General features: G+C 35.3%; 1 protein-coding gene across 1 annotated transcript; it reads right to left on the bottom strand.

Annotated features, from left to right (window-relative positions):
* Nucleotides 1-141: 141 nt before the first annotated feature.
* LOC103988212 (glucose-1-phosphate adenylyltransferase large subunit 3, chloroplastic/amyloplastic) lies at nt 142-13,663 on the bottom strand. The gene is made up of 15 exons (XM_009406769.3): nt 13,333-13,663; nt 12,946-13,059; nt 12,546-12,719; nt 10,728-10,820; nt 8,724-8,807; nt 8,591-8,646; nt 7,752-7,845; nt 7,436-7,548; nt 6,066-6,138; nt 5,060-5,140; nt 2,568-2,654; nt 1,234-1,338; nt 1,018-1,124; nt 861-921; nt 142-369 (listed from the first exon to the last, which is right to left on the bottom strand). The coding sequence occupies exons 1-15, from the start codon at nt 13,618-13,620 to the stop codon at nt 268-270; spliced, it is 1,632 nt and encodes a 543-aa protein (XP_009405044.2). The 5' UTR covers nt 13,621-13,663; the 3' UTR covers nt 142-267.
* Nucleotides 13,664-13,773: the final 110 nt, after the last annotated feature.

Here is a 13,773-nt window from a genome sequence, read left to right as displayed (position 1 = left end):
GACCTGGATTGGAAAACCTCTCCCAACCTTGATCTTTATGTATGTAACATCTTAGAAGCTCGTCGTTTCCATCTCCGAGGCACCTTGGATAACTCACCAATAAGGGATAAGCAAATTTAAGGATTGATTTTTGCATCCGAATTAGAAAAAAAATCAATAGATATATAAACTTCCATGATGCTTGATTTATGAAACAAACATCGTGTATTATTTTCATCATTTACATGTAAATTGTGTCCGTAAAAGAGAGACAAAAAGAATCAGCCATCATATGACGAATCCGTCCCCAATTGTCGAGTTCTTCAATATGATGGTGACGCCAGATCGTATATAGAAGCCTTCAGCGGATCTATCAGCTTCTTGTATTCCCTGTGACCGTGCATCAAATTATAGAAACCATCACTTACTATAAAACTCTGAAAGCAAAGTAACTACTTTAGACATGCAAATTCTTTCACAGGAGAAAAAAAAAACAAAAAATAAGTTTTTTTTTTGGACATGCAAATATAAGACGAACATGTAGAAATATAGTTCAGATCGAGATTCATTATCAATACTAATGACAGATGAATCACAAGATTGCAAAGAAGATTAAATGTAACTTCTATACTTTGTGAACTATCAGTAGGAAAACTTTGTGAGGATCTACCTCTCTAATATAACAATGTAGCTTTTCTCTACAACATTCACAAGCAAATATGTCTAAATGATTTCAGGTAAAATAAAATCCAAATGAAACTATAAAAAATGTGAGAGAAGATCAAGGCAAATATCGTGGAGCTAATTTCATATATGACTAGAACAGATACTAGTAAGTGTGGTCTATATGTAGCTTTTGTTAAGATTTAAGAAAACCATACATCTGAGTTTGAAATTATCACATTCTTCCCAATCCTTGCATTCTTGTCAATTATGCAATTCCTGTAATGTAGACAAAAGGAACATGGATGTCAAGCACATATCACAAATAGAGTCATAAGGCTTTAAGACTATAAAATGGGAAACAATAGAGGGTACCTTATCTTTGTGTTCTCTCCAATACCTATAGGGACCCTCCCTTCAGCTAATAAAGATGCTGTTTCAGCATCTGTCTCATAGTAGTCAGCACCTAACATAACTGTATCCTGCATACATGCACCCACACGAAGGTAAAATTTACTATCGTGATAGGGCAATTGGTAGTACAGAAAATTGTCTTTGATGTGGGTCTTTTTCTAGGATCAAGAAACAAACCTTCAAGTGCACATTCGAGCTTATTCGAGATCGGATTCCAATCACACTATGCTCTATCAAGCAGTTGTCCATGAAAGTTCCATGGGAAACAATTGAATCAACAATCTGAAATTGATGTATGGAGAGTAAAGTGATAGCTAATAACCAAATAGATAGATAACATGATATGGCATATATCAGGTGTATGGATAAAAGACATCACATGCATTTGATGGATCTATGGAATTCATAAGGTAGTAAGTAAATAGAAATTTAGATGTCTCTCATGCACATCACAGTTATCATGATGTTTAGTCTGCTGCTTAAACTATTTAAGCTCAATACAAATAAGGCTGCAAAGAGTTTGCTGTTGTGGTCATACTTAATATACCATCGTTACAAATGTAATTTCACATGTAAAATATTCTTGAAATTTAAAGGCACAAAACTCAGCAGTAAAAAACCTCTACGAAAGCTGCACAACTCCAAGGTTGCAAATTTAACTAATAGATGATGTCAGGTTAGACAATCTATGACTTACCCTGAAGTTGGACATGTCAGTACTTAAAAATTTTGAATTTATGCCAAAAATTTCAGCTGCAACTAGATTTAAGTTGATAAGAGACTAGATAAATCCTAACCAATTTTCAAGGCCAGTAATCAAATGAGAAACAATCATTCTTGATGGGGCAAGTTTGGCAATACTGTGAACAGAAACAACACTAAGATGTAGCAGTCTGACAATACTTTTATCATTAATAGCTAAATTTAGTTCTGTTCATCTATGTAATGTTTAAACTTTAAATAGTATCTGAGACCAATTATGAAAATTTAGGAGGCTAGCACATACAATAAATGCCTAGAACCACCATGCTTCACCTGCAAGAATTATTTTGTCTTTAGATTACGTGATTGTAACCACCACTAGGTGCAATGTATATGACCCATATTCATTTTCAGTAGTGACATTGACAACATAGAGTGGCTACACCAAGTTCAAGCAAGATTAGAATGCCATTTGCCGGAAATGAAAAAAATGCATTGCTTAACTCATGGTATATCTCAACCAGGGTCTGCAGTACCGAACTGTACCGCCTGGTATGGGCGGTACGTACCGGTCCGACAGGTTGTCGGTACGCGGACCGTCTGTTACCGGTCCGAGTGCACTGTAGCACTGTAGCAGTGCTACAGTACTCAGCACACCTAGGTGTACCGCTCAGTATACCGTACCGGTACCGAGCCCAAGTCAAAATACCGGTACGGTATGGTATTGCGAACCTTGATCTCAACAAGATCTTATTATCATCAAAAGGACACCAATATTTACATATATTTAAACTGGGAAATTAACCAACCTTGCTGTTGTCAACCTTTGACGGGGGTAAGTTTCTTCTTGATGTATACGTTGGCTTTGTTGCATCATAAAAGCTGAAGCGTGGTGGCTGTATGGTTGATTAAATCATTAGAAGATAATGTATGGTTATTAGTACAAGAAATAATGTCAATAATAACTAATAACAAGTCAAAGTTCATATAATAAGTACGTGAATAATTCATGATTAACAATTTAACACTACAATTCAAGTCACTACTTGGTACATTCAAGCTTAGAACTGAACTCCATATGAGAAAACCTAACAATTATCTATGCCTAGCGGGGCAATAATTGATCATGAGGAGGTGCATATCTATCGAAGCTTTCTTAACCATTACTCCATGCAAAATCAAATTCCAAAGTTAATTTGATGGCCTTCAACCTGAGTCGATGCTTAAATTCATATTACAGGTACTGATATTCTATTCACACCATGTCTAGGTAATACAACTGAGATTTTAACATGTATAACCAACTAAGAGGTTTTAAACAATGTACATGGTAATAATTTATTGCATGTAAATATATCTCTTAAGGTATTATATGGAGACAAAAGGAATAAATTCAAGGCCAAGAAAGTGTGAACATTCCACTGCTTGCTTTCTTTTTCTTTTGTAGTATCAATACCTTGGGCTTCCCTAGTATCTCAAAAGCTTGTATAATATCAAGATTTGTGCTTTTAATTTGGAACATTGTTTTGAAGTGTTCTTATCTCTTCTTCAGTTTTATCCTCTCTTTCCCATTGTTTCTCTTTTCAAGCGCCTATCATTTTCTTGTTTCCACTTTATTTCTTCTCTATGTTGTGCAGTTTGATCTATGTTGTTGCAACTTGCAAATACTTGCTAATTCTTTGTACACACTGGATGCTTGCTTGATATACTTTTAGAAATTGATTTCATCAATCTTGAACTGTCATTTCAACTCTAAACTGTTGTTTTCTCTATACAGTAAGTAAAAGCTTATATTTTTCTTTTCAACCTAGATCACAAAGAGGTTCACTACATTGACTAGTCTTTACCGTAGCAGTAAATCAGGCCTCAATCAAAGTAGCATATTATCAGGAATGTCATCGATATGACATCACTTGTTATTACATCTTTGCTCCACATGAATGTGCCACATTATATTTCTATAATTTTTTTTCTGTGATTAATTTGTTTGCTAACTTGCTTCATTTGTAGCACTTATATGTGACTTGTTTGCACTAGCTAAGATTAGGAAATGTAGGTATTTCATTATAACCATACATGCAATCAAGGGCATGCAGTGAAAAGAGTCTAATCCAATGAGGTTCTGTGGAAGGTAAGCATTGCGTTATATCTTTAACATGGGATGAGTGGCAATTGACTTCCAGTGTCCTGCAAGTACTTAATTTCTTTTGGCATTCAGCTCTTGTTTTATTGTGAAGACTAAATAGGCTTAACAAAGGTTAACAATTTTCTGTTACTTTCTCTGAGATTTTAGTCATAGCAGGACTCCAAGCATATATTTCATCTAATTTTTCTATCTTTTCTCTCCTAAGGAAAAAGAAAAAGTATATAGAAAGAAAGATAAAGGGAAGTCGTCTATATTATATGATGAGTCAACATATTTGACTCTAAGGCTATCGACCATGTCAGATCCAGCATCAACAGAATATATAACTAGATGCAATCAATTTTATGCTACAACATTCATGACAGGGCATATGTTGATGATCTACTTGATTTATGATGGCACAATCTATGCTGTTCTTGCTCCGATGCTATAACACTATCACTACAAAGTTTTTAGCTACAACTAGGAGAAAAAAATTGCAATATAATATGTTGTAATAGCAATTTAAGAAAACCAGGAAATGAAGAAAATTAATAGAAATGCAAGGCCAGTGAAAAATAACTTCGATAATTTTGGATGCTAAGATATCAGTTACAATAAAAGGAGTAACAAAACCATATCAGAGATATACAAGGTTAGTAAAAAACAGTTAATTGGATTTAATAATGGAAACATATTGGTATTAATAGGTAGAATATGGCATTGATCATTATGGTAGATGTAACATGATGCCGTAAATGATGTAGAATAGCATCAAAGATTACAGAAATTATGCAAAGTGACCTACATAGCAGTTAAAGAGACTGAAAAGAAAGTCCAGAAATGTACTAATATGTGGACATTGTCTATGTATGACAGAATATATTACATTAAAGTAGAATTCTCTTGAAACTTTTTAATGAAAAACACTAAAATTTTATAATTAGTTTGAACTTATAGCTCTTTAAGTCGAGTGCTTTAGCATAGAGTAGCGGTGGTACTGAATAGAGCATCAAGTAACCAAAGCTAGAATACTTAATTTATGAAAAATATAGTCTCGTTTACTGTGCACTGATCCTCAAAAAGCTCTTAGTGTAGTCAGATGTCACAGAAAATGAAAAAAAGGAAATGCATGCACAAAAGTAAAGTAGTTACTGGAGCATAAAAAGCACTTACATGTGCAGTAAGGGCAAGATTTGCTTCAAAGAAAGATTTAATTGTCCCGATATCTTCCCAGTAATCATTAAAGAGATATGCCTGTCAAAAAGGTCCTAACATTTATTAGACAGTGAGGAAGAATAAAATAAGTGGCATGTCTATCAATGGGGATAAACAATCCATGCTTCTAGATCTTCAGAAGCACAGGTTTGAACTAAATGATCTACTGTGTGAATGCATACAATTTACTTTAAAGGGGCAATCATGATATGACTGATGACTCCAGATAAGAAAAGCAATTCAAATTGACAAAAGATCCAAATTTTAGAATATTTTGATGAAAGATCACCAAGTTTGGTCAATTCATGTTCAGAGATCTCTAACCCCTCCACCATGTGTTATCTGATGAACATACTTTTTAATTGTTTCCATTTACTATTAAGATGCCTTGCAACCTTGGAACTAACAGTTCCTAAGTTAAAAACTCAGAAATTAGCTCAATAACTAAGTTTCTTAGGTACCAAATAAAATAGATGCTCATGTCAAACCCAAAACTCAGTATTCTCAGTGATCTTTGGAATGGGTTGTCTCCAAGCAATCCTAGGAACCATAAATTGAGAGCTAAAAAGCAAATATGAGAATACATTATCATGATTAAAAAAAGAAAGTCTGATTAGAAATAAAATCAAAATACATGGAACACCTACATAAAGATTTTGCTGAAAAGTAATAATCAAATGCAAGCATTTGGGATATTGACATAAAGCAATGGAGAATTAGTATTCAATATTTAACAAAGCATCATATCAAACTCCCTAACAACTGATGCATTCACAGGGTCCAACTTCCAGTGAGTATAAAAGGATTTTATATATCAAGTTATGGATTTGACCGTAATTCCAAAGTTAAATACTATTTATTCATACTGTTAGAAACAATATGAATATCACAATCACAGATAAGAAATTAAAAAGGTCAAATGCTTCATTGAATCTAACACTTGATTTAGAAATAAGCAACAGACCTTGATGAAGAACTCTTTAGCAGAGGCAGGAATTATTTCAGATCCAAAGTCATTTGCAGTGGGAAACCGCCATCTGGCCCAACAATGATGCATAACATGTAAGGCTCCTGTTTAACAATGCTTACTGGTGACAGAGTTGAATTCTCCAACAAAAATATAGTTACTTATGCAGTATCTGTATCAGGTCAAAGAGAACTTGCAAGAGGCAATTGCTTTTCAACGCTACCTATGTGGTAGCAGATAGCACTTTGCAAACATCAAATACAGAGGAAAGATACATAAGAAAGCATGTTCCCAGTCATGGCTAATCTAAGGCAACCAGCATGTGCAGGCCACATTTAAGGATATTAAAGAATAAAGATAAAAGACTAAAAGGAAACTAACATAGATACTCTTGATATTTGATTCAGTGTCAAGGATGTATCCTAAAATTTCTTATGGACTCCCAAAAGAACTGCCCATGTTAATGTATACAAACACATCTCTCTCCTCAGTACATGCCACTTCATCAGAATTTATTTAATGTCATTCTGGATTTTGTTCCACAAATTCAATTGAGGGCATTAGACTTGTGGACTTCCTCTTTAGACCCTCGAATAGCCCCATGTAGGGTGTGACTATAGCTTGAGATAATATATGAGTTGCTAAGCACTCATAAATGCATCCTTCGAGGACTACTTTTTGTGGGCTTGACCAAAAAGGCTTTTGGGCCTAATAGTGATAAAAATGGCACCAAAATAAAAATCAATTTGAGCAATATTGAGACTTATTATGCATTATAGTGAATCTAAGATTCAACAGGGATAAACACCACAGATGGTAGGAGTGACATTGTGGGTCAGGGCTTCACAATCCCACATTGCATCTTTTGCTAAGACAAGTAAATGTATCTGGATGTCTAAGACATCAATCATTTAAGAGGGGAGTGTGACATTTTAGAATACCCACATTGAATGTGAGCTATAGCTACACCATGAGTCACTATTTACCATGAAGAAACACAATACTTCTTTTTGGTCCCATCCAGTAGCAACCTCCCATCCAACATTCGAACTGTGTGTCCACATACACTTCCCATCTAAAAACAGCCCTTACATAAACATGAAAGAAACAAAAAATTCAGATTAAGTATAAAAATGCCTTAACCAACATACTGGTCTCATCTGTGCACATGACACTAGTGACTGACAATATTAAGATACATAGAGCATACATATTGTCCATTAGCATTCCTTCAAGTACAGATGCTTCAGCCTTCATGAAAGCTGAGGTATCTAAATGATAAAGATGCAATCATATATCCCCTTGTAGAAAAAGTTCAGTATCACCATGTACACAAAACTAGATGCAGTAGGATTGAAGAGTCATACCTGAGAAGATTTAGAAGTAGCTCCTTCTTGAATACATATACTCCCATTGAAGCTATATATGGGTTCTTTGCTGCCTCTTCCTTTGACAACCCCAAGACACTGGTATCCACTTCCTATATTACCATAAAACAAAAAATATCACTGTCAAGTAGAGAGTGGTGGGTTTTAACTAGACTGAATATGAATGGATGCATCCATGCTGTGCCGTGTCCCAAGTGACACACCATCTCAAAGTGTGACGTGAAAAAAGCACAAAAGATGCATATCTTGGTCAAGTCACCGGGAAGATCAAGAGGATGGGATGAGTGGAAGTTACCATCGCCTTCAAATCTTCTCCTTTTGGTTTTTCACTGAATGAAATAACTCTTCCTTTATTGTCTATCTTCATCAAACCAAAATCTGAAGCACGACTGACAACAAAATGAAAAGAAAAAACTCAATTTGGAAACATTAGTAAACTCAAAGATGTAGCTTGAAGGTACTCAAAATTTGATCATCCAAAATATATAAAAGGTTACAATTCCCTGACCAACCAAATGAAGAACTTATAAGTTCTCTAGGGATAAAACATAGATGAAGTTTTATGCATTAATTTAACCCAAAAAGGTTACCTTGTTATTCCTCAAAAGTCAACCCAAGAAGTCAATGCTTAACTTAAAAATGATTCAATGCTGAACTTAAAAATCTAGAAAAACAATTTACCACATGATGTTTCATCAAAAATTTTATGATGAAACTTGAAAGAAGTTCCCAGATAATATACTAGCAAGTAGCAACTAATAACTGTATTATTTATCGAGTGCAAAAAGGACAAAAGAAAGTTTGACAGACATAACAATTGGTACTGAGTGAATGCAATTATCATTAGTGATAATATGGAAACATTTAACTGAATGCAAGAAAGCAAATGGCTTAGATTTGTTGCTAGTTGATTTATCTATATTTTTGCCATCTAAATACTTGGGCTACATTTAATACCAGATGCCCTAAATCTAACAGGCAACATCTATTTTTAAAAATGATAATTGTTTTAAACTGGAAAAGCTGCTTGTCCTATTCCGAGGTTGTGTTACTTTGGTTAATTAGTCTTACTATCAATTGTCTATTTCACTTCTCACTAGGCAAATGGATTTTTTGAAGTAACCATTCAATTACCTGTCATCCATCGGCATGCAGGAAATGGTAATATCAGCACCACTTTGCCGATGATCCTGAAAATAAACAAATTTTTTATATTAAAATAATTTTGACATATAGATGCATGGATGACTGTTACTTTAACACTAACCTGAACAAAGTCCATATAATCCATACGGTATAGATGATCTCCGGAGAGAATTAGCACATCCTTTATATCCTTGCCTTTGGCATCCTTCAAATTTAAAGCAGAAAAATAAAATCAGTAAATAGATTTCCACAATATTAAAGATTAATCTGTTAAACAATGGTAAAAGTAGAGTAACATATGAGTAGTTATGCAATATAATAAGTTGTGGGGTGGCATGACAATCCAAAAAGGCCAAAACATTATTCAAACAGAAGCATTCTGTTCTGCATAATGGAGTACAAGGTTCCTAATTTTGCCTGGACTGATACATACTGGATTGTATTTACCGCTCTGGATGTAAACAAGACACTGACTGCCCCTTGTTAGATGGTCCAGCCCAGTTAATTCTTTTTTCAAGGTTAAACAGCAACCTCTCTAACATGGTTATTTATGATTAGCAATTTAGTAGAAATGTCAACTAATTACTATGTGCTCAATCTATCAAGCTCCGGACATAAATAAGTCACGAACTGCCCCTTATTGGATGGTCCAGTCCACACCATTCTTTTTCAAGGTTAAACAGCGACCTCTCTAACATGGTTATTTATGATTAGTAGAAATGTCAATGAATCACTGTGTGCTCAATCTATCAAGGATAAATTAAATATGCCATCATTATCAGTATCCATTCAGCACATAACTGAAGAAGTTACTACTTGAGTCATCAACTTGATATGTAAGTGTCATCTACAAAAGTTCTATGTGATTACAATTTCATGAAAGAAATAAAAGTGTAATTGTCAATAAAATTGTTACATGGAAGAGAGCAATGGTGAAATCTTTCTCCAAAAATGTTCGTAATCTAGATTTTATAAAGAAAAGGCTGATATCTTAATGTTTAGCAATTGAATGTAGAGAAAGGTCTGGGTTTAACTTTTTAAAGGCAAAAGAGGGTAAACATATTGAGCCTGATGGTAAGTGTCAAGACAACAATGCAAAATTGCCTACTTGTAGAGTCTAGCTTTGATCTTCATGTTGCTTCTCTATAGTTTTGCTTAATTCAGTACTGACAAGTCATATAGAATAACCACAAGTGGTATGAATTAGATGTGTTATACCTAGCAGAACTTAAGTTTCTACTAGCCCAAGGGAGTTTCGCACTAAGCCATTCTGTTGAACTGTGCTGTGATGGCACCAACTATTCTGAACTATGGCCAATTCAATTTTCGGCTAGTTTCAACAGGCACAAAGTAATGTCAATGCCAGCCACCAAGTTAATTTTAAATTTATTTCAACTGGCAAAGGGGCTGAAATAGTTATAATGATTTGATTGCATGCTGAAAATGGCCATGATGCAAAAATTTGGAAATTTGGTAGTTGGTACATAATAATTATCTTTGCACACTAACACACACATTAGTGTATAGCCTGTTTAAAAAAATATTTATTCTTACTTTCGTATAGCCTGTTTAAAGATATAAATAAACAGGAGTGAAGTACATTAGGATCAAGGTAGATAATACCGAATAATACTGCCCGGTACGGATGGTACGTACTGGTCCGATGGTATACTAGTACGCGGACCGCCCGTTACCGGGCGGAACGTAAAATAATAATAAAATAATATATATATATATATATATATATATATATACCGAGCGAACGTCGAAACGCCGATACGGTACGGTATTGCGAACCTTGATTAGGATAACATGCACACAATATTTTGATGCTAGAACCTCAAAATATTTGACAGACTTTGAGCTTCATAAAATTTGACTACCTTCTCTCCATGTGTTTTAACTGCTTAATCTGAAAATTTTAAGCTTACCAACAACATGTAGAGCATAGTTACTAATTAGCAAATTAATGAATAACTTTTCTAGATCAAAGGCATCTTTTCCACCTGTACAAGACATATATTGATAATTTATTAACAAGAACTGCACGCAATAACCATGAATTACTTTCATAAAACATAAATGAAGAGCATAATCAATTAAAACAAATGTAAATATCACATACCTCAAAAAGCCAGTGGAACTGCCGAACAGCATCTGCAGTGCCCTGAAACCACCTTTTTCCTTCCACGCCAGGAGTTTGAGTGGCTGCTAGAACCTGAAGTGAAAAGGTGGCAATATTGAATTCTGTTGTTATTTTAAACTATAAAATTAACACACTTCTCTCTGTTTAATTATGTATACATATTCTGATTTCCATTTTTTTAGTTTCTTGTGCAGTTATATAAAGAGAAAAAAGACCTGGAAACAACACAGGGAAGTTAGTAGATACATACCAACAATTTATTTAAGCTAAAGACACTAGCCAACTTAAGAACATTGATATGTGTTCTAACTACAACTTGAGCATGTATTGGATGTCTGGAGTCTGGAGACATGATAACTGCTTTAATCCACATGCTATAGAAAAGTATAAGAACTATATTTAGCAAAGCCAAAGCAAAAAAGGTGGTCTGACAAAAGTAATTTCAGTATATGTTAAAACCCATCAAGATATCTATTTGTTTCAAGAAATTTGGTAATTAGAAAATTTTAGTCAACAATGTTTTATGTTGCTTAATTTGGAAGGATCATACTAGACAAGATTCTGTTCTGTCGGGTGTTTTGCCTGTTAAATTGATATGACTAGTAACGTATGTGACTGGCGAAAATGCAATTTGCATCATCAATGGGATGGCTCAGCATGTACCATGTGATGATCCATATTCATATTTCTTCAATAATGTTTGCACTAAATCATCTAACTAAAGCAACCATTCCTCATGTTCACAAATTATCAGTTTAAGAATGACAACTCATACTTAATTATTGCCATTTTAATACACATGTAGATGTAACCCAACCAAGCACAACCTTAATATACATTCCATTTCATGATTTTGGCAAGTATCCTAGTATATGCATGTTAAATTTTAAAATGCATGTAAATGTGCATTACAACAATATTTAAATAGACTTTTTTTGTGTCCCAGTACAGTTGTATTGACTGTATCTTTTTCTGAGGCAAATTACCCATAAGAAGTGAAGAGTCCATAGTTTACTTTGCTATAGGTCAAAGAAAAAGGAAAACTTCCACAAGTTGTTTATGCTTGCTCTCAAAGTTCATTAACTTTCACAATAATCTATTCATTTATGGCCATATCAAATGCTTTACTTCATGGTACCAATTTACTAATTGTGATAATGTATTTTATAATTATAGATCTATCACATGAATTTAAATATTTTTTAATGCATAAAATGCTTTATTTAAAACATCCATGTTTTTATATATTTACACATTTAACTATTCTGTCAATAACTTTAGGATAAAAAAAGCAAAGAGAAACAGTCCCTTTCAACCATTTTGTTGAAGCAAGAAAAACGTTACTGCAACTTCATTGCTTTTGTTTCTGTTAAATACCTAATTGTCACTACTCTTCATGGTATATGACTCTTGCCTAGCACATTTATGTCTTATAAACTTAATTTATTGGATAATGAACATTAAAAAAATGATTCTTCAGATAAGTAATTCAGTTTATAGTATTTTCAAAATTATTCATGGTTTACTAATAGTTTTGTTACTTGTCACCATTGTACAACCCATTCCTCTGTTAGTAAGAACAACACGAATCTAAGGTCTTCTTAAAGAACTAAATATATTGATCATAGCTCGATTGAGATAAATTAACATGCCCAGGAGAAGTTTATCGTATTAGCTTTAATCTGCATGCTCCTATAACTGATGTCCAAAATATCTTCCAGAGGAGTTAGGATAAAAAACCAACATATTAAGTGTATGACTGCTAATGAGCAAGATCAACGTAGAAGTCTCATATACCTCAACAAAACCATCCCCAAAGCTCACACCATTACTGAAGTTGTAAGCCCGTGCCAGATGTCTATTCAGCGATGCAGAGTTGAACTGGGTGAGAATGTACACTTTATTGATCCCACTGTTGATGCAATTGCTCATCGGCACATCGATCAACCTATATGCACCTCCTATAGGCACCTACAAAAGGAATCTTCTAAATGAAAATCATGGTTTCAAATTCAAACACTTACGTACCTTCAAAGAATACGGGAACCGTTTGCTCTAATGCACTCTTTAATGAAGATTGACTTTAATTACCAATACAATTACACCCTTTAGAGGTGCATAAAAGATGGTCCATCGGAGTCAATGTTGGGGCTAGCAATAGCCAATTTGACAGCTCCAAGAGTCAAAGATTACTTACAGCCGGTTTTGCCCTACGCTTGGTAAGAGGGAATAGACGAGTTCCAGCACCTCCACCTAGGATAACTGCCACAACCGTCCCAGGGTTCCTCCTCTCAAGATCCAAATCTCTAAACTGCAAAAGACACAAAATGTCAGTGTTTCTATCGTTCATATATGAAGTCTTATTGTGTTAGGATGCTTTTCAAGGGGGCAAAGTTTGATGCTACGGCAATGCTATCGCCAAAAGTAGTTGATCTCTTGGGCACTGAAATTACGATCGTTTGAAGCAAACAAGCGCTCTTCTTTTGCAAGAAAAGAGTATTTCAAGATTCTACTTCAGCAAACCTAATACTGATGGGAGGATTCAGAACAGAATGAGACGACGACGACAAGATGAGACATTCACCTTGACCTCCGTTTCGACGTCGGTGGTAACGATGGCCATTTGGACGACGAGGCGTTTCTCGGGAGCACCGACCATCGAGCCGCGACCGCTACGGAGGCAGCGGAGGTAGCGCTGCCAATCCAACCTCGTCCCCATGGTTTGGCCGTCTCTGGACGTCCCGACCAGCCGTGGTATTGGCCTGCCGGGGAGGCGGCCGACGGTGGCTAGCGGCACCATTCGGCTGTTCATGCACATCACCATGTCGCCCTGCCGGAGAAGAGGAAGAGTAGGAGAGTGGGAGAAGGACATGAAGCGGCGGTGGTACGTTGCGACAAACGAGGGAGGGAAGAAGGGTGGGGCTTTTATGATCTCCTCTCGCACCCCGTGACATCCCGTGAAAGCGGGAAGGCCAGCCACGCTATCCGACGGAGCTCACGGCGTCCACAGGTTCGACTGGTGGTG

Source organism: Musa acuminata, chromosome BXJ2-1 (assembly GCF_036884655.1).
Source record: "Musa acuminata AAA Group cultivar baxijiao chromosome BXJ2-1, Cavendish_Baxijiao_AAA, whole genome shotgun sequence".
Classification (NCBI taxonomy): Eukaryota; Viridiplantae; Streptophyta; class Magnoliopsida; order Zingiberales; family Musaceae; genus Musa; species Musa acuminata.
The sequence above is the reverse complement of the archived record's forward strand: the minus strand, read 5'-3'. Positions and strand labels throughout refer to the sequence as shown.

Excerpts from the sequence above, each read along its gene's own strand:
- LOC103988212 (XM_009406769.3), bottom strand. The coding sequence starts at position 13,620 with ATGTCCTTCTCCCACTCTCCTACTCTTCCTCTTCTCCGGCAGGGCGAC. Across the intron at positions 10,821-12,545 it reads TTGGGGATGGTTTTGTTGAG|GTTCTAGCAGCCACTCAAAC; the intron begins GTATATGAGACT and ends TTTTCACTTCAG. Across the intron at positions 6,139-7,435 it reads CTACTTCTAAATCTTCTCAG|ATGGCGGTTTCCCACTGCAA; the intron begins GTATGACTCTTC and ends TTGTTGGGCCAG.